At 38.1% G+C, this 22,064-nt stretch overlaps 1 protein-coding gene across 5 annotated transcripts in view; it reads right to left on the reverse strand.

Annotated features, from left to right (window-relative positions):
* Positions 1-22,064, reverse strand: part of DPY19L4 (dpy-19 like 4) — a 60,509-nt gene that overhangs the window by 34,268 nt on the left and 4,177 nt on the right. For 2 of the 5 annotated variants that reach the window (XM_072734306.1, XM_072734304.1), the window contains exons 2-10: positions 21,397-21,507; positions 18,670-18,794; positions 15,385-15,412; positions 14,834-14,955; positions 14,591-14,736; positions 4,615-4,738; positions 2,268-2,402; positions 387-518; positions 192-290 (exon numbers count right to left, since the gene is read on the reverse strand). In XM_072734306.1, the coding sequence (XP_072590407.1) occupies positions 192-290; positions 387-518; positions 2,268-2,402; positions 4,615-4,738; positions 14,591-14,736; positions 14,834-14,955; positions 15,385-15,412; positions 18,670-18,794; positions 21,397-21,507 (1,022 nt within the window). Of the gene's footprint in view, positions 1-191; positions 291-386; positions 519-2,267; positions 2,403-4,614; positions 4,739-14,590; positions 14,737-14,833; positions 14,956-15,321; positions 15,413-18,669; positions 18,795-21,396; positions 21,508-22,064 lie in introns of all 5 variants that reach the window. The other 3 variants (XM_072734305.1, XM_072734303.1, XM_072734307.1) reach the window with 2 other exon arrangements.

Genomic DNA, 22,064 nt, shown 5'->3' on the forward strand with positions numbered 1-22,064 from the left:
GGCAAAGGGAGAAGCAGGCTCCCCGGTGAGGAGGAGCCTGAAGTGAGGCTCAATCTCACAACTTAGAGATCATGAACTGAGCTGAGCTGAAGGTAGATACTTAACCATCTGAGCAGCCCGGTGTCCCTAGCCCAGTTATTTCATTATTCAACTTGCTTTACTACATGAATCTCACACGCCAAGTTATTTACCTTCATTATAATATTCAGTATCACTGTCAGAATACACACCAAGTAAAAGTTAATCACTTTCATTATTTTAGCTATAAAAGTTCCTTTCTTCACATTCAGCTGTGGGGAAAAAAATCATGAACAAAGAAGTGAGGTATGGTAAATTAGCAATTAAAAAACTTATCTCAAGAATGATAAAAAGGTAATTCTCATTACCTGAAGGCACTTAGCAAGCATTAAGGCTACTACTAAACTTAATAAAGGAGACACCAATAAAGCTGAATTCTCAAACTGCAGTAAATATCCCAGAAACAGAGAAAATATATAGATTTTATAAACTTCATGAACCTGTTGGGACAAAAGATGAATGAGAATAAAATTAATTTTATTGTACATTTTTTCATTAGTTTTGTTTAGAATAGATTTGACTCCAATTATAAAATAAATGCTCAAATAAAATAAAATAAAATAAAATAAAATAAAATAAAATAAAATAAATGCTCTATTATAATTTAGGACAGTATCCTACAAATGTTCAATCTGTATCTTTAATATTATGGCATATAATAAATGTATTACTTAGAAATAATTCTCATAAATGAAGTGAAAAGCTTTAAACCCACGGACATCTAAGGCCAGACTAAAACAAACTGCTTTCTTCCCAGGCTCTGACTTCATTTCACTTTGCTTACAAGATAAGGGCATTATATTTGATAAATTATTCTTTATGTTAAATTCTCTCTACTCAATTAACCTAAACGTTTGTATTCATCAGGATTCTGGAGCATCTAAATATACAGGATTAAGAAGAGAAAGAGCAAGAAGATTCCCAAATTTTTGGCTTGGGCAATATATCAAATACTTAATAAATGTTTATAAGTAAAAGAAAGATAAAAGAGGGGCAAAAAAGAAAAAGATAAAGAAAGGAACCAATGCTGTATGGGAATCTTTAACTACTGCTAGCAGGTATATAAACTGCTGTAACCATTCTGGACAAAGTCTTGGTACTTAGGGTAAATATGCACATAACCTTTGACTTGTAATTCCACTATGAGGTATATACTCTAGAGAAATCTTGCAGTTATGTGCCAGTAAAGATGTTTACAGCAGCACTTGTCAAATGGACAATAAACTGGAAAAAATGAAATGTCCATTAATAAAATGTATAAATAAATAAAAATGAATAAAATAGCTCTGTACATCATCATGGATGAATCTCAAAAGCATATCAGAAGGACTTCTGGGTATTCCGATGTTCCATTTCTTGGCCTGGATGGTCAAATACTCATATTTTATCCTATAGAATATATGTATAATAAATATACTCTTCTGTGCATGTTGTGTATTTCACTTTTCTTTTTTAAAGAAATAGAAAGGGGGACGCCTGAGTGGCTCAGCGGTTTAGTGCCTGCCTTCAGCCGAGAGCATGATCCCGGGGTCCTGGGATCGAGTCCCACATCGGGCTCCCTGCATGGAGCCTGCTTCTCCCTCTGCCTGTATCTCTGCCTCTTTCTGTGTTTCTCTCATGAATAAAAAAAATAAAATATTAAAAAAAAAAAGAAATAGGGAAGGAGCAATGGCTAGAAATGGAGCAGAAGCACAGATGACTCTGGCTAAGCAGATATTTATTTATTTATTTATTTATTTATTTATTTATTTATTTTTAAGTAGATCTTTATTTACTTTTTTTTTTTTTTTACGATAGTCACAGAGAGGGAGAGAGAGAGAGAGAGGCAGAGACACAGGCAGAGGGAGAAGCAGGCTCCATGCACCGGGAGCCCGACGTGGGATTCGATCCCGGGTCTCCAGGATCGCGCCCTGAGCCAAAGGCAGGCGCCAAACCGCTGCGCCACCCAGGGATCCCCTTAAGTAGATCTTTAAAAGGAATTTCAAAGTGCTTCTAAAAGGGCTGGGAAAAAAATAAATAAATAAAAGGGCTGGGTGAATGAGTTTAGCAATCTTTTGAGTAGAAATAGAAGTCAAAGCCTATTAAAACATTTCAAAATAAAGCTTAAAAGCTAAATGATCTTAAGATACAACACTGTAAGGGCATTTATTCTCTGAATTTAAAAATAACAATTTCAAAATTCAAAATACCTTGTCGCTCTGCTCCAGTGAAAAACTATCTAGCAAGAACAGAGATATTGCTTGAAGAAATAAGAGATAGTGGCTGTACTCCCACATCATCATAAATGTGTAAGTTGAAGCACTCATCAACAAGTAGCAAAACCTCTAGGGAAAACAATAGAAAGAAACTAAGTATCAGTAGCTTTATTAATATAAGAATCTAGGAGGTTGTTACCTCAAAGTTACAGCTCTGTTACTGGTTCTTCTTTAAGCTATATAATTCTAGAAACTTTGTTTTTAAGTCAAATAATTATGAAATCCTTAAATAAACAATAAGATCTTAAATAAAGCACACAGACAGAAATCAACCACTTGTCCTTCAAAGTTTGACGTCATATTGAGAATTTCACGATGACAAAGGGAAAAAATTTAGTACACTTTCCTTTCATCTCAGGTGAAGTAATAAATATAAGAAAATGGTAGCTTTTGCTAGACTTGGCTGACTGGCTTTTGTTATTGTGAAAGTAACTCCATTCACCCTAGAAAATATTTTCATTTCTGTGTTGCTCCATATTTCTCTAAGAATTTCCATCTAAATAGTCTGTTTATGTCTCAGCCTATTACGGAGTCGATGGAAAAAAGTCCATTGCTTTTTTTATTGCTTCTCAGCAAAAGTGTGCCCTTATCTTTCCCCAGTGTGTATACTGTCAACCATATAAAACTCTCTTTTCCTTGCTAGGGTACTAAACATGAGGATTTTTGCCTTTGCCTGAAAAATACCTGGCTAAAATCATTTCCGTCCTTCCAAATGTCAGCTTTCAAGTGATCCCTTAGTAAGAGGCCAAATCTGACAAATCCACTGCTCTTTAGCATATTTCGAACAACCTCCAGGGAGTACATTTTTGTTCTCAATTTCTCCACCAGCCATGATTTCAAATGACTTTACTCTGATAACAGCAAAGAAGAAGTGCAATAAGGGTCTAGTCAAGAAACCTAAGATAACAAGTGTGCTCTCTAAAACTTAATTTTTCAGACTCAGCTGACTATACTGAATGATAAATTTCAGAGTCAGAAACACCTCACTCAGGCCATCAGCAGATACAGGGATTTTCCAGCACTCTGAATAAGAGAATGTAAGAGAAGAATACCAGCTGCAAGGCCCAGAAGAGCTCAGCACTGATAGAATATAGAAGCTTCTGCTCTTCTTATCACCACAGCTATAAGAAAAAGTGTTCTGGCAACTTCTAATGTGGAACAACCAGAACTGTAATAACAAGGCCTGAAACCATCATCCCCAGAGAAACCAGTTCCAGAAATCAATGAAGGCTCAGATCTAGATCCAGCCTATTTAATCTACTGGACACGTGGATATTACTTCAAGGATACTAGGAAAAAGCTATAATATAATGAAGCAAATTGCTAATTCCAAGGGTTTATTCTCAAACTACTCTAAAGAACATGCAGTGAAATGAGATAGAAATATATATTAAACATAATCTGGACAATTAGCTATGTTTTTCCTTTCTCTGAACATTTTCAAAATTCTGTGCACTCTTATCTACCTCCCTACCTTGCACATTTCATGTCCAACTATGCCTTTATTGTGAACTATTTTATACATATCACTTGACACATTAAATGCATTTCAGTAATCAACCACAGATGTCTCTAGATGGCTTCAGATATTTGCACAAAAGATCTGAGCTTCGATAATCCTGATGTGACTGGTACTATAGGATCTAAATATGTAATTAAAATATACATATTGCTGTAATACTACTCAGCAATGAAATGAGCAAACTATTGATACAAGGCAACAACTTAGATGGATGTCAAGGGTATTAGGCTAAATGACAAGTCCGTCATAAAGGATAACATACTATATAATTCCACTTCCAAATCTTCAAAATTATATAATCTTTCAAAATTACAAAATCACAGTGATAGAGAACAGAGCAGTGGTTGCCAGAAAACAGAAAATATGCAGTGCTACCATGAAAGTTAACACTGCTGTCATTTGTAGTCACTCTGTAGCTTCACTAGTATTTCCTTAACTTGCAATGACTAAAAGCTAGTACAGGAAAGAAATGGTAAAATGAGAGATTATCAAAATAATATGTTTTTCTAAAATAATAATATGTTCTTAAATATTTATCAAGTGCCTGCACTGAAATATCACATCTCCTTTCTCCTAAAAATAATTTACCATCTGATATCAGACTAGACTAACAGTGTTATATAACAGACTACCTAAATACATCTTTTATTATGTAGTAATTAGGCTTCACTGAATATAACTGTTAATATGATTAAGTTTAAAACTTTACACATTTGCAATATATCAATATTAACTGTGACAATTAAATTTGTATCTTACCTCTCCATAAGTATTTAAGTTGCTTTTTAAATAGCCTGTAAGTGCAGCAATTTGGCATGCGAAATATGGTAGTGCCCAGTTTTCTCTTAAAGGAATGGAGTATTCAATTCTTGTTGTATCTACCCTAAAGTAAACCACAAATGAACAACAAAATAGCAAGACTTTACATTTGTGTAACACTATACTTTTCAAAGCACTTACACATACATCTCATTGTTTTCTCTACCAATCCTGTGAGGTAGGCATAGATGGAACCACTACTGTCTATACAGCATCTTGGAGCAACTTAAGCATCTCATCCAGCTCCCCTTACCTCCCTTCCAGGAAGGCTTAGTGCTGCTACGTACTCCTTGGTGAACAGACGGGCCTCTGTGAAAACTTGAAAAAGGTATGCCTACTCTGAGCAGAAGACACCTCATATTAAAGGACACAGCTTGTTGCAGAGGACATGGGATTCAGGTCCCATTCTCACTTCCCTTAAAGAGATGGCTACCCTTCTCTAGAGGACAATCTGCATTAGATAGTTAGCAGGCCTGACGGACCCAGGGTTCTTATCCTCCCTTAAAAAATATGAAGCTCAGAGAGGTGATGTGACTTAAACAAGGTCATAGAGCAACTGGGATTAAATGCCTATGTTCTAATATCTAGTTTAATAATCTTTTCAATCAGCAGATTAGGGACGCTTGGGTGGCTCAGTGGTTTAGCACCTGCCTTCAGCTCAGGGGTGTGATCCCAGGGTCCTGGGATCGAGTCCTGCATCGGGCTTCCTGCATGGAGCCTGCTGCTCCCTCTGTCTGTGTTGTCTCTGCCTCTCTCTCTGTGTCTTTCATGAATAAATAAATAAATAAAATCTTTAAAAATATATCCGCAGGTTACCTGGAATTACCATTACTGTAGTCCTTCATGTGATATATCCAGAAACCTTAAAAAATTCCCACAATCACAAATACAGAATGTCTTTCCAGGTTCTTCCTAAGTTTCTCAATTTGCACAGACAGAAACTTATCTCCTACACATATTCTGACACCTCAAGAAGACTATCTTTCCAACAATCGTTAAATTTGAAACTCATACACTCCATGACTTTTTTCCATGCAGAAACAAAGATGCTGCTGCTTTAAAAATTTTATGAAAATTGGGCACCTGGGAGGCTCAGTAGTTGACTGTCTGCCTTTGGCTCAGGTTGTGATCCTAGAGTCCTGGGATTGAGTCCCACAATGGGCTCCCTGTGGGGAGCCTGCTTCTCCCTCTGCCTGTGTCTCTGCCTCTCTCACTGTGTCCCTCGTGAATAAGTGTATAGAATCTTTTTTAAAAAAATTATGAAAATTGCTGTATAACTCTCCTAAATAATGGTGATTAATATATTTACACGTAACTTAGTTCAATCTAATTATGGTATAGGATACTACTTAGCAATGAAAAGGAATGAACTATTGATATGCCCAACATACAAGAACCTCAAAATAATTATGCTGAGTGAAAAAGAAAAACAAAACAAAAAAGTATGTGCTGTATGATTCCATTATATAAAATACCAGAAAATGAAAACTAATTTATAATGACAGAAAGTAGATCACTGATTTTCTGGGTACAGTGCAATAGTTGGTAGAGGTATGGGGTAAGAGGAGGAAAGAAGGAAGCATTACCAGGGGGGCGCAAAGAAACTTTTGGGGGTGATAGATATGTTTATTACATTGATTTTGTTGATGGTTTCATGAGTTTTATCTAAATGCCTGAATTGATCAAATTGTGCATTTTAAATATGTAAATTATGTCAGTCATACCTCAATTAAAACTTAAAAAGTATTACAAGAAAACTTATCTTCTATGAATGTATATATGTTTGAATACATATATATGAAAAAGGATTGTACATGAACATCAAATAAAAGCTGTAAAGAACTTAGCAGTGTGTAAGTCTACAACCTAGTAAATATTAGATCTTGGTTCTTATATATATATATATATATATATATATATAATACCATAATGAAGTACTTTTCACCTAACTATATATTAGGAGTATTTTTCCATTACATATGTATCAATAAATACACTTCAAGAATATTTAATGGTCATGACACATCATTATATAGATTTATCATAATCTAACCAATTTCTATTGTTATATACTTATATTGTTTGATATTATCCTTTACAAAGATTTTTTAAACATGAACCAATGTTGACAGCTATTTCTGCCCATAGGTCAAGTACCCTGCTTTCATAAAAAATGCCTTTTGCACCAGAAACAACAAACTTGAACCAATGTTTCTGTATAGTAATCATTTGTTTCACTATTTACTTTTAAATACTAATCCATTTGGAATTTTAGTATCTGTGCAATAAGATTTCTTTTCCAGATGATTGTTCCAATACCATTAATTGAACATCATTTATTCTAAAGACCATCTATTTTCATATAATATTATCCCTGAAAAATTATAAAAGTTAACTCTCTAAAGACAAATGAGAAAGTCATGGGTCATAAGGCAGGAAATGGGGGAGGAAGGAGAAGATATCTGTACTCCATTCAGGACTCTACCAGCTACTCCATCAGCCCAGAATTGGAAGCTGGACCCAGCACTCACCTTTCTGAAGGTTCACTCACTATCCTTGCCCAAGTCACAGATTAGGGCAATGAATCTTTAAAACTGCACTGCAGGGCAGCCCGGGTGGCTCAGCGGTTTAGCGCCTGCCTTGGGCCCAGGGCGCGATCCTGAAGACCCAGCATCGAGTCCCACGTCAGGCTCCCTGCATGGAGCCTGCTTCTCCCTCTGCCTGTGTCTCTGCCTCTCTCTCTCTCTGCCTGTGTGTGTGTGTCTCTCATGAATAAATAAAATCTTTAAAAAAAACAAAAAAAAAACACACAAAAATGCACTGCAGAAGGAAGTCATTGCAACACAAACTGAGTAAGATCTCCGCCAGTTATTCTCTTCACCTGGACAGGCCACCCCATTGTTACCTTCTTGAACACCTGAGCTACTCTCGCTTGCCCTCACCATGCTTGGTGGTTGTGAAGAACAGAAGGCTAACAGTAGGAAGTGACAAAATCAAATGAGACCTATTTTTTCTTCCCAGTGGCAGAGTCTATCAGCAACACAAACCAGCAGCTCATTTTTTTTTTAAGATTTTATTTACTTATTCATTCATGAGAGACAGAGAGAGAGAAGCAGGCTCCATGCAGGGAGCCTGACGTGGGACTCAATCTCGGGTCTCCAGGTTCACACCCCAGGCTGAAGGCGGCACTAAACCACTGAGCCACCTGGGCTGCCCCGAGCAGTTCAAAATAACTATTTAAATCACTAGGGTTCATAGGCCCATAGATATATTCACAGAGATTAGCAAGCTCTGAGTTTGATTTTGAGTTTTCCTTTTTTTTTTCAAAGTAATCTCTACACCCAATGTGGGGCCTGAACTCATGATCTCAAGGATCAAGAGCCACAGCCTCTACCGACTGAGCCAGCAAGGAACGCCCAGAGTTTTCATTTTAGACACATCATAGTATAAGCATAACTGGGATCATCTAGGTGACCATCTTGTAATCCACTATTGCCAAAGATTTCAGTGCTCACTTCCAATCTAGTTGGTGGGAAGTCCAGGTGGCTCAGCAGTTGAGTACCTGCCTTTGGCCCAGGGCATGATCCCAGAGTCCCGGGACTGAGTCCCGCATTGGGCTCCTTGTGTGGAGCCTGCTTCTCCCTCTGCCTGTGTCTCTGCCTCTCTGTCATGAATAAATAAAATCTTAAAAAAAAAAAAAAAATCTAGTTGGTGGGCACCTGGGTGGCTCAGTTAGTTAAGCATCTGCCTTTGGCTCAGTTCATGGTCCTGGGGTCAGGCTCCATGTTTGCAGGAAGTCTGCTTCTCTGTCTCCCTCTACCCCTCTCCCTGCATGTGCTCTCTATCTTTCTCTCTCTCAAATAAATAAATTAAAAAAAAGAAACAATCTAATTGGCAACATAGGACTACTTCAATCGGCTTGAGTTAATTGGAAAAAATAGAGATGATTCTAAGACCAAATGATGTACTGCCAAATAAAAACAAAATGATATCCTGATCACTGTAATAAAAAAAAAAGATTTCATAGTGGACTGAAGAAAGCAACATGATGAAATGAGTCATCTCACAGTACCCACCTGTGTGAGTTTGCCACACTCAAAAGAACCTGCTGGCACGGTACCTTATTTACACTAATAATAGAAATCTGGTTTTAGCAAAATATCATTTTTCACATTAAATTCATCTTTTCAGTAACTATTTTGTTGGTTTTTTTTTTTTTAAAGATTTTATTTATTCATGAGAGACACAGAGAGAGAGAGAGGCAGAGACATAGGCAGAGGGAGAAGCAGGCTCCATGCAGGGAGCCTGATGTGGGATCCGATCCTGGGACCCCAGGATCACACCCCAGGCTGACGGCAGGCACTAAACCGCTGAGCTACCCAGGTGTCCCTTGATTATTTCATTAGTAAATTGGTTTGTTTTATAGTAGCCTAAGTGCTTTTAAGCATTCAGAGCATAACTTAGTTTTATTTTATATGTAAACACAGCAGTATAATTCAAAATATTTAAGTCAACACATGGAACCCAGGAGAATTAAGTTTTAAATATAAAGAGCTGAAGTTTAAGTAACACTGAGCTGGATAACATAAAACAGTTGTCCTATCAATGTATAATGTGTGAAAGTTGAAAAACACACAGTATCAGTACAACTTCTAATGGCAGCGTATTGCCTTGCACTGATGTAGTACAATTTACCTAACTGTTCTCTTATATTTAAATGGTTTTCTAATTTTTTTGTATTATTGTCTTCCTTTTCTGGATTACTGCCTTGCAATAAACTGGAATTCCTGGGAAAAACTATCACCTAAAATTGAAAAAGCTTATACCTCCATGAGTATTCCAGGTTCATAACAGAACCAGGATGGTGTGTCACCATTAAATTTTCTGTTAGCTGTACCTCTAGGACATGTGCATTTTACCTCTTTATTATTATCAATGTACAATTACTTTTTGGGGGCCAAAGACTTTTTTTTTAAAGATTTTATCTATTTATTCATGAAAGACACATGGGGGTTTGGGGTGGGCAGAGACACAGACAGAGGGAGAAGCAGGCTCCATGCAGGAAGCCTGACGTGGGACTCGATCCTGGGTCTCCAGGATCATGCCCTGGGCCGAAGGCAGCACTAAACCGCTGAGCCACCCAGGGATCCTAGACTTTTTTTTTTTTAAATAATGAGATAATTTATTTATTTTTAAAATGAGTAACTAAAATGCAATTCTATTAAATATTGATCTTATTTAAAAATTAGAAATAGCTAACAGGAAAACAAAATATTTCTCTATAATTATGATTCAGTTTTTTTTTTAATTTTTATTTATTTATGATAGTCACACAGAGAGAGAGGCAGAGACACAGGTAGAGGGAGAAGCAGGCTCCATGCACCGGGAGCCCGATGTGGGATTCGATCCCGGGTCTCCAGGATCGCGCCCTGGGCCAAAAGCAGGCGCCAAACCACTGTGCCACCCAGGGATCCCCTGATTCAGTTTTATAGTCATTCTTAAATGTAACTTCTATTTTTTAAAAGGTTTTATTTATTGGGCAGCTCCAGTGGCTCAGCGGTTTAGCACCACCTTCAGCTTGGGGTGTGATCCTGGAGACCCGGGATGAGTCCCACATTGGGCTCCCTGCATGGAGCCTGCTTCTCCCTCTGCCTGTGTGTATGCCTCTCTCTCTCTCCCTGTGTCTCTCATGAATAAATAAATAAAATCTTTTTAAAAATCTTTAAAAAATCTCTCTTCATGAGAGACACACACAGAGAGGCAGAGACAGAGGCAGCGAGAGAAGCAGGCTCCCTGTGGGGAGCCCGATGGGGGAACTCTATCCCAGGACCCCAGGATCACACCGTGAGCCCAAGGCAGATGCTCAACCACTGAACTTCACAGGAGACCCTTAACCTCCCCTACCACTATTATGATTCACTCCTCTTCCACTTTTAAAAAAATTACCCCCATACTTGGAACAAAGTAATCAACTTTTCTTTTTGCCATATAAAATACATATAATTCTTTTTATAACGGAAGTCCCAAGCAAGCATGTGAGTGCTGATCTCAGGGTCCTGAGTTGGAGCCCCATGTGAAGGGCATGAAGCCCACTTAAAAAAACAAAGTTCAATGTCTATAGTAGCCAGTCTCCAAGATTGTCTGGAAGGTATTGACACTGTGTAGTTACTTCCTACAACATACCAGAGTTAGTCTGCAGGATCAAGAGAATATAGCAGAATAACGTATCGTTTCTCGTATTAGGTTATAAAAGAGATCTGGCTTCGGGCACTGGGGCGGCTTGGTCGTTTGGGCGTCTGCCTTAGGCTCAGGCTGGGATCCCGGAGTTCTGGGATCAAGCCTCACATCTGGCTCCCTAGTGAGTGAGGAGTCTGCTTTTTCCTCTCCCTCTGCCCTCTCCCTGCTCCTTCTCTCTCTTAAATAAAATCTTAAAAATAAATAAATAAATAAATAAATAAATAAATAAATAAGATCTGGCCTCCACTATAGCACACTCACTCCACACTCCCTTGGATCACTCACTGTAGAGAAAGCCAGCAGCCAAGTTGTGTGCAGCTCTATGGCTAGGCTCATGTGATGACAAACAGTGATGAGGCTTCTTGTAAAAGTCACATGAATGAGACTGCAGTAGGTGGTTCAGGCCAGTCAAGCCTTCAGATGATTACAGCCCTAAGCAACTCTTGACTGCACCCTCAATAACAGGCGCTGAACCAGAATGACCCAGTTAGGCCACTGTGGATTCCTGACCATCAGAGCTATGACATAATGTTTATTGTTTTAAACTGTTAAATTTTAGGATGACTTGGTATGAAGCAATAATACATCACATAATTAAGAAAGTAATCCTTTCATTATTGTAAACAATGCTAGTTTTGTACTAAATATATTTCATTCTAAAAAAAAGCAAAACTTTCTAGTCTATGAATTCTGAAATACTTTGAGTGGGCTACTAAATCTGTAGTAGCCAGTAGGATTCACTCAATGAATCCTAATAGAGTTTTAGAAAAGTACATGGGAACTTAAACAAGAAATCATCTTATCCCCCTGGCATCCATATCAATTCTCTAAGGAACTAATTAGTGGTTAATTCCAAATCTCTTGCAGGGAATGTATAAGGTGAGCCCATTCATCTAACTGAGCCAGAAAATAAGAAAACTTTCAAAGATTAATGAAGATGTGTTAAAAGAACTCAACAGTCAGCCTGAAAGGACTTGTATTAATCAAAGTTGTGACAATTTGAGCAACAAAAATGATAGTAATGGACCTAGCCCTAATGAATCAATGAAAATCCCAAAGTAGAGAAATATGCTTTAAAAAGAGAGCTTAAGGGACGCCTGGGTGGCTCAGCGGTTGGGCATCTGCCTTTGGCTCAGGGCGTGATCCTGGGGACCCGGGATCGAGTCCCACATCGGGCTCCCTCTGTGGAGCCTGCTTCTCCTTCTGCCTGTGTCTCTGCCTCTCTCTCTGTATCTCTCATGAGTAAATAAATAAAAAATCTTAAAAAAAAAAAAAAAAGAGAGAGAGAGAGAGAGAGCTTAAAACCAGGGGTGCCTGGGTGGCTCAGGCCATTAAGCCTCTGCCTTAGCTTGGGTCATGATCCTAGGATCCTAGAATCAAGCCCCAGTCATGTCAGACTCCCTGCTCAGCCGGTAATTTGCTTTTCCCTTTCCGTCTGTTCCTCCTGCCCCCACTCATGCTCTCTCTCCCCCTCTCAAATAGATAAATCTTTAAAACTTTTTAAATAATAATAATAATTTTTAAAAAGATTTTATTTATTCATGAGAGACACAGAGTGAGGCAGAGACACAGGCAGAGGGAGAAGCAAGCTCCCCCTGGGGAGCCTGATGTGGGACTCGATTTAGGATCACGACTTGAGCCGAAGGCAGATGCTCAACCACTGAGCCACCCAGGTGCCTTCCCAAAATAAATTTTTTAAAAGAATAAGAATAGATATGCTTTACCCATAAAGCTGAACAGCTGTACTTGAAAACTTCTAAGTAAGATTTTTTTTTTTTTAGAGAGAGTGAGTGTGTAAGAGAGTATCCAACCAGAGTGGGGAGAGGGGAGGAGAGAGAATCCTAGGCAGGCTCCACACCCAGAATGGAGGCCAAAGCAGGATTCAATCTTATGACCCTGAGATCATGACTTGAGCTGAAATCAAGAGTCAGAGACTTAACCGACTCAGCCACCCAGGAGCCCCTAAGAAAGATTTTTTAAAAATCCTTTTATCAAATGATTGGCACCATGTGACTAAGTGTAGACAAACCCCAGGAAGAGACATAGACCTTAATGCTGAGTCTCAGTAACTTGAAAGTATCATATTTTTTATTTGGCAATTGCCAAAGGTAATTTTTTTTTCTTTTAAAGATTTTATTTATTTATTCATGAGAGACACAGAGAGAGAGAGAGAGGCAGAGACACAGGCAGAGGGAGAAGCAGGCTCCATGCAGGGAGCCCGACGTGGGACTCGATCCTGGGACTCCAGGCAGGTGCCAAACCGCTGAGCCACCCAGGGATCCCCAAAGGTCAATGTTAGAACAGAAGAAATGTTTCATTTAAAAAAATTTGGTAATGGTAAGTTTTAGGGGAGAAAAGTGTTAAGGAAAGAAAGAATATTCATCCTTCAAAAATATACTTTTGACAATGACCAATGCCAAGAAAATATTTCTCTCTCATACCAGCCTTCCAGTTCAAAGAAGCCCTCATTGCCTACTCTCTTTTTTACTCACAATTAAAGAACAGAGGCTGCTCTGGTTACCAAAAGTGATGAGTTTATTAATTCCAAGTACTCTGTGATAGATCATTACAGAATCCTTATCTGTGGTGATAGTAATGTATCTGATGCCTCTTCCTTCTTTTCATGAAATTGTGTCATCAGTTTTAAATAAAAGAGTAGGGGATCCCTGGGTGGCTCAGCGGTTTGGCACCTGCCTTTGGCCCCGAGCGCGATCCTGGAGTCCCAGGATCGAATCCCACGTCGGGCTCCCGGCATGGAGCCTGCTTCTCCCTCCTCCTGTCTCTGCCTCTCTCTCTCTTTTCTCTCTCTAGGTCTATCATAAGTAAATAAATAAATAAATCTTTAAAAAAACAAATTAAATAAAAGAGTAAAGAAAAGGCATATCCATGTATGCCAATGTTACTATGTCTGACAAAAAAGGAGATATGAGGTAGATGGGCTATCCTTCAGTTGTTGCATGACAAAGGACCACAAATGTATAGGCTTAAAACAACATACATTTATTACCTCACAAACCTACCCCAGTATGTCTGAATACTCTGCTCAGGGCCTCCCTAAACTAAAAGCAAAACATCAGCCAGGCCTGCCGTTCTCATCCAGGGCTTGCGGTCCTCTCATACAGGCTTACTGGCAAAATTCATTTCCTCCTCACTTCACACCAGCAACAGAGCAGCAATCCATCTCCTGTTTCAAATATCTCTGACCTCCCCTTCTGCACCAGGCGGAGAAAGAGCTCTACCTTTAATGACTCATCTGGTTGATTAGATCAGGTCCACCAGGTAAGCTTCCTACCTGAAGGTCAATTGTGCCATTTAACAAAACAATCACAGGACTGATTTCTCATCATATTCACAGGTGGGGATTAGGGTGTGGAATACTTGGGAGGTGGCATTTTTATTTTATTTTATTTTTTCTGGGGGGGGGTGGCATTTTTAGAACCAAATACCACAGCCATAAGAAAACTGTAAAACTGGGCAGGCCTGGTGGCTCAGTGGCTTAGCGCCACCTTCAGCTTGGCGCATGATCCTGGAGATCCGGGATCGAGTCCCACATCGGGCTCCTTGCATGGAGCCTGCTTCTCCCTCTCCCTGTGTTTCTGTCTCTCATGAATAAATAAATAAATAAATAAATAAAATCTTTTTAAAAAAAACTGTAAAACTTCACTTAAACATTTCTTACCTGTTAATAATGAACCACGCAACAGTAAGCATCCCTGCTAGCCATGTTCCACTCATAAGCCAACTTGTAACAAATAAAGCAGTAACATATATTCCTTGCAATCCAAAAACAATGCCAATATAGAAATATACTGGCTCAATAATCTCCTAATTAGAAAAAAAGAGAGATAATAGGACAACATTGAATAATTTTAGTTATTTGTAAATATGTAAAAAATAAACATTAAAGTCAAAAGAAACATACATTGCTACCAGTTGCTTGATATAAAACACTGGCGATAAGTTCTGGATATAGAGACATTTGCTGCACTGCATTTATTGTCTTCAGAGATACAGTTTTGTTATTGTGTGTCAATTCATAAACACCTAGAGACAGAAAAATTTTTCTCCAGATTATTCTGCTTTTACAATATTAAATATATCATTCAGAGCTCATTAAATATTTTAAATTACTAAGAAAAATCTCAAAACATAACACTGCATTTTTCCAATGTTTTTATTAAGTATAAGAAAGAATAATGCTTATATTCTAAGACAAATCTCCACATTCAAGGGCTCCCATATAGAACAATGTATTTTAGAAAAATGTTGTTATTAAAAATACAAACATGGGAGGTACCTAGCTGGCTCAGTCGGTAGAACATATGACTCTTGATCTCAGGGTCCTGAGTTTGAGCCCCAAGTTGGGGGTAGAGTTTAATTAAGAAAAAAATACAAATGTGGTTATCATACCTCTTTCAAATGAGGGTGCTTTTAACATATCTTTATAATAAGAGTAATAAATGGCACTATCACCTTGAAATGTGATTTCTCGTTCAAGCTCCTACAAGAAAATGAAATGATTATTTAAATACCAGTATCCTAAATTTCAACTGCAATCTTTCTCTCTCCTCTTCTAAATTAATGCTATTTATTTATCCTTTATTCAAAGAAATGTTTGAATTTTCCTTTGGTCATTAGTGGCCACATTACAGAGGTTAAATTTTCAATAATCTGGCAGTCATTTTAATGAAACACCTAAGGTTTGGGGCATCTGGGTGGCTCAGTCAGTTAGCATCCACCTCTATTTTGGCTTGGGTCATGATCTTAGGGTCATGAGACTGAGCCCTGCATAGGGCTCTGTGCTCAGTGGAATCAGCTTGAAATCCTCTCGTTCTCTCTCTCTCTCTGCCCCTCCTCCTGCTTACATGCTTCTCTCTCAAATAAATAAATCTTAAAAAGAAAAAAAAACATAAAGGTTTAAAATGGATTCTAGGGACGCCTGGGTGGCTCAGTGGTTGAGTGAATGCCTTCAACTCAGGGCATGACCCTGGGATCCTGGGATCGAGTCCCGCATCAGGCTCCCTGGATGGAGCCTGCTTCTCCCCCTGCCTGTGTCTCTGCCTCTCTATGTCTCTAATAAAAAATAATAATAATAAAATAAAATAAAAATAAAATAAAATAAATAAAATAAAATAAAAATAAAGTAAAATGGATTGCAGCTCATAAGTCATTTACCTATTATGTATAAGGAAAATCTAGAAGGAAAACCAGAAAAAATGCCCTAAGGACAGCAAGAATAGTAAGGTAAGTAATAAAAAATGATGGTTGAGGTATTAAAGTCCATAATAAAAAGAGAAGTTTAAGGAGAAATTAGTATTTATATATTTTATATATAAAAGCAATATATCCAGAACTGTAAACCCTTAACTCTTTTCAAGAGTAGCAGATACGTAATCAGTGTTTTTCAAAAGAACTTCCAGAAATATAAGTATATCTTAAGTTCCTAAAACTGGGCTATACGGGTGTCTGCATTGCTTAGTCAGGTAATCGACTCTTGATTTCAGCTCAAATCATCATCTCAGGGTGGTGAGACTGAGCCCTGCACTGGGCTCCATGCTGAGTGAGAAGTCAGCTTGAGATTCTCTCCCTCAGCCCCTCCCGCACAAGTGTATACGTGTGCGTGCATACACGCATAGTCTCTATCAAAATAAATAAATCTTTAAAAATATTATCATAAAATATTGGGCTATACAGGACCAAGAATATAAGTAATCCAAAAACACTGAAAAGTTCTGTGCATTGTATGACAAACCATGCTTTCATAAATCTATAGTCTTTGAAAACAAAACTCCTTTATTTTCATGCATATTTATCAATTAATATAAAACAAAAGATATCAGAGCATTTTTTCCTAAGTTTGATAAACAGAATTTCCTAAGATATAAATAGGTGTTACCTAAAGAGTTCTATGGTTAAATAAGTTGTGCAAAGGCAGCATTAAAGAAAATTAATGGGGACGCCTGGGTAGCTCAGCGGTTAGGCACCTGCCTTTGGCTCAGGGCGTGACCCCGGGGTCCTGGGATCAAGTCCCACAACAGGCTTCCTGCAGGGAGCCTGCTTCTCCCTCTGCCTGTGTCTCTGCCTCTCTCCCTCTCTGTGTGTCTCTCATGAATGAATAAATAAATAAAATCTTAAAAAAAAAAATTAATGGGTTTCTTTATTGCAAGACTTTTCAGAGTTTCAGTATACCTTATATATTGTGAATCTCCAAGAGGAAATCTTTCCCAGATCTACTTGATCGTTGAATTTTTTTTCCTCCTTCAGAGCTTATTAATCTAAATAAATTTCCTTAACAAAAAAATCTGATAAATTTTCTTTAAATGATTCTTTATGAATGGAAACAGATTTCTTTCTAAGATTTCAAATATGTAAATTGTTAATCAATGCTTCTCTCAAATTTAATGTTCTTATGAAAGTCCTAGAGATCTTATTAAAAGATCTCTGATTAGATTCTGCTTCTAAAGTGGGGCCTGAGAATCTGCAATTCTGAGAAAGTTCCCAGGTAAAGTCAATGTTCCTGACTCATACATAGTGTTTTAAAAATGACTTCGATGTTTTCAAACTCTTGGTTGTTCTCGATTCTGCCTACACAACAGATTTGCTTAGACATCTTTTGAAATGCTGATCCTAGATTACCCTTCCACCCCCATCCCACGTAAAAATCTGAGAGGGAGGTTATTTTTTAAAAGCTCATCAGATAATCCTACTGTACATCCTGTATTGAAAACTACTAATAGTTAATATGTATAACATTTTCAAGGAAATAGGATATGCTATAGTAATAGCTTTTGTCAGATCAATAAAGGTAATTAATCAGCTAAATGTTTTGGTGTTTTGGGAGGATTAGGTCAATCGATAGCTTAAAAACATCCAGTCAGCTTGACTATTGCTCAAAAATAAGAACAATAGGAACACATGGATGGCTCAGTGGTTGAGCATCTGCCTTTGGCTCAGGACGTGATCCCGAGTCCGGGATTGAGTCCCATCTCGCGTTCCCCACAGGGAGCCTGCTTCTCCCTCTGCCTGTCTCTGCCTTTCTCTCTATGTCTCTCATGAATAAAATAAATAAGATCTTAAAACAAACAAACAAACAAACACAGTTTGGACTAAAAAAGAAAAAGCTCTTAGAGTCAACCTGTAACACTGTGGACTTTGTCAATGCATGAAAGATATGTATCTGATTGTAAAAGAGAACAAATTTACTCAGAGGTTAAATTATCAATTACATAAGTAGCCAGAGTGACTAAGGGTCTGTGGAATACACATGATTTAAAACCAGACATTAAACATACTAATATGAAGAGACATCTTAATAAATACTGTCATGCATGTTAATAATTTCCAAGCCCCCAAAACATTCTAATCCCATGATCTAAAAATTATTATTTTACTACCAAAACTTCTACAGATTGTTTTGGAAATGTAAATAACAAACAACCAAAACTACTGAAAGTGTGACTAAACTCCGTAACATTTCACTGTCATCAAAAGCCCCACGTAAAGGAGTCGCATGAAGAAAAGCATCCATAAAGCTTCTCTTACATAGCCTGGAAATACACTGTACTAAATTTTTTAAGGTTGATGCTATGACTGTGTTCTCAAAATAGTTCCTACAACATTTTTTCTAATGCCTGTAAATAAGAAAGCATTTGTCATACTTATCACAAATATATATTTTGGCTCCCTGAAAAACACACTACTTAGATTAAAATTAAATACTAAAACAACTTTCATATGCTCAAAATTCTTTCTTCTTACCTGCCTGTTGGAAAACCAGAATTTCCGTTCATGGTATGCTGATAAATAGAGAGCATACATCATACCACTAGTAACTGCTGCAAGACAGCCAATGAAAATCTTTGCAAAGCGCTGAAATAATACATCTGAAAAAGCATATTAAAAGTAATCAGATGTAGGTGATATTTATATTTATGCACTTCTATTTTTAAAAAGTAATCAAAAGGTAGTATGTACCCTTGATATGATGTGAAGAAAATGGCATTCTAACTCTGCATTCTTCCTCCCCAAAACCTATAACCCCAGTCTAATGAGAAAAACAGCAAACAAATTCCAATAGAAGGGCATCCTAAATATACCTAACCAGGATTCCTCAGAACTGTCAAGGTCACTGAAAACAAGGAAAGCCCCAAAAGGAGTCTGAGGAGACATGCCAACTAAATGTAATTGGGATCCTGGAATAGAAAAGGAACATTAGGTAGCAGCTAGGCAAATCCGAATAAAGTCTGGGTCTTATTTAAAAATTAATACTGGTTCATTATCTATAACAATAATACCATCCTAATACAAAATGTTAGTAATAGTGAAAACTGTGTGTGTGTGGGCAGAAGGAGGGTGTAAGAAGGGAACGCTGCACTATCTGGATGGCACATTCTACAAAGCCATGCTCATATATAGTTCAGTAGGATAATAGAAAAGGAAGGACCTCCAGAGGGTGGAACCAGGAACCACAGAGTACAATGAGCCGGGAAGCTACTCCCAAGGAAACAACTGGGGCTTAATCAAGAAACATCCCTACCCCAGAGTAAGAAGCCCTCATATCCATCTGGCAGGATTTTAAAACTGTTATGGACCAATGGCTGATATGCCTCTCACTCTTCCTCTTTCTGAATGGAAGCATTTATTTTGCTTATCCTGTCCCTGTCCAACAACATACTGGGAGAGGGGGCCTGTGCAGAAAAGTTAACACAGCAGCCCTGCAACTGCTTTGTGGAGAAAAGCCTGCTTGCAAGGTAAGCTCTTTGTCAGAATCTGGGAACTTGGATTTCAGGAGGGTTCCCACCATTCTCTCATCAGTTAGTTTACTATGCCTGACCTGTATGTACAAACCATGTGGTTCATGTTCGCTGCTTTCCTTCTGGGAATCTAGTTTTGGTATGTGGTAGGTAGAGGGGACATGACCAGCCGCCAATAAAAACTGCAGGGGCACCTGGGTGGCTCAGTCAGCTCAGGTCATGATCCCTGAGATTGAGCCCCGCATCACACACCTTGCTCAGCGTGGAGTCTCCCTCTCCTCCTACCCCTCCTCCTGGCTTGTGCTTGCTCATGCTCTCCTCTCTCTCTCAATAAATAAATAAAATCTTAAGGGAAAAAAAAAATAAACCAATTGTGTGCAGTCATTACTGAGTTTCCCTGGTACACAAAACTTTACAAATGTTACAATTTGATGCTGAAGGAGTTAAGCGCATCCCGTGTGACTCCATTAGGAAAAGAATCAGGAAAGCGGGACTCCTGGGTGGCTCAGCGGTTGGTGCCTGCCTTTGGCCCAGGGCATGATCCTAGAGTCCTAGGACTGAGTCCCACATCAGGCTCCCTGTATGGGGCCTGCTTCTCCATTCGCCTGTGTCTTTACCTCTCTCTCTCATGATTAAATAAAATATTAAAAAAAAAAATCAGGAAAGCTTATACCTATTTCCTTACAGACTTTAGCCCACTGGCCTTTTCCCTTTGCTGATTTTGTTTTGTATTGTTCACTGTAATAAATCATTGCTGTAAATATTCTGAGACCTGCAAGTCCTTCCAGTTAATCATCAAATATGGGAGTGGTCTTGGGGACCCCTAACATAAAGCACGTAACTTAACTTTTTAATTCACTGGTCTCTGGACTAGAATGAATCACAACTGGCCCTGACAGAGATAAGAAGACCTTGGGCCTCCAGACTGCGGCCAGGACTGGGTAAGACTGAGTATCTTCCTTGGGGTCAGAGAGGTAGTGAGTATATTTTGTTTGAGGAAGAAAAGTGAATATTTATGACCAAAAGGAAAGAATGTGGTAAACTATTATATTATTATTCCCACTTATTTTGTCCTTTCCTATAAAAGGATTAATCATCTCTGTCCACTACCATGTGGCTTGCAATGCTTCCCTGTAGTCAGAGTGTACTTCTCCATCTGACTCTGGGTTGATTATAGGACTTTGGGTCAACAGAGTACAAGTGACAGAGTGCCAGTTCAGCAGAAAATTTCAGAGACAGTGCTGCCTCTTCTCCTGCTCTTTTCATCGGGCCCAAGAAAACATCCCAAGTAAGGGGCGTTCCTTCATGACACATGAAGCTACACCAACCAACCTGAAGCCACAACATGGAACATTAGTCAGAAATAAGCGTTTTTTGTAAAACCGTGAGATTTAGAGTTGTACAACAAAAACAATGAAAGTTGACTGATAACACAATATAATTAATCTCAAAGTAGTTATACACATTTAAAATATTAATATAAAACAAGGGTGCCTGGGTGGTTCAGATGGTTACATGTCTGCTTTCAGCTCAGGTCATGATCTCAGGGTCCTGGGAACAAGCCCATGTCAGTGGAGAGTCTGCTTCTCCCTCTCCTGCCTCTCCCCCTGCTGGTACTCTGTCTCTCTCTCAAATGAATTTTTAAATTAAAAAAATATATTAATATATAATACCTAGTATACAAAAAGCCATTCTTGTAATAGCACAAAAACTCCAAATTTATCTAACTTACGTTTCGGGGCTTTTTCAGGAATTGGAGTGTCACTGATCTTCTCTTCTTTGGCAGATTCCTTATTTTCTGAAGACTTCAGCTTTTTTCTTTGGCGCAGTTCTACTGTTGGTCCTTAAAATATTTAAGATGTTATTACAACATGTGTATCAAGTTGTTCTTCTAATCTATAACCCAAAAGAATCCACTTTTGTTATACTAAGGCAGAAGTCAGTTGGAGACCTTTTAGTACAAAAGATAACTTTTCACAATTGAATAAATCATTTAGACAGAAAAACTGTTTTTCCTACAAAAAGATTTAGACTGTGTCTTCTAGCTGTGCTTTCAAAGTTCTACTGATAAATCAATAAGCTCTTCTCCTGAGATAATGTTATTTTCAAAATATTCCAAAATAAGTAAACTCCTTTCCAGAATAACTGGGGAGCAAGGTGTTATTTAATATATTAGTGTATTATTCTAGTTTCCTGAGAGTATCACACTCATCATTCAAGGGTTAACAATTTTTTTATCATTCAAAATATAATACAATACATTGATCATAAGACTATACTTCATTTTTAAAATAATCTTGCAGTTGTGCAGAATTTCACAGTGCTGTGATATTACCATTGCACAGTTTAGGTATTAGAAATGGCATATCCCTATATGTGGGAAGCCGTCAGAAAACTTCC

Source organism: Vulpes vulpes, chromosome 13 (assembly GCF_048418805.1).
Source record: "Vulpes vulpes isolate BD-2025 chromosome 13, VulVul3, whole genome shotgun sequence".
Lineage (NCBI taxonomy): Eukaryota > Metazoa > Chordata > Mammalia > Carnivora > Canidae > Vulpes > Vulpes vulpes.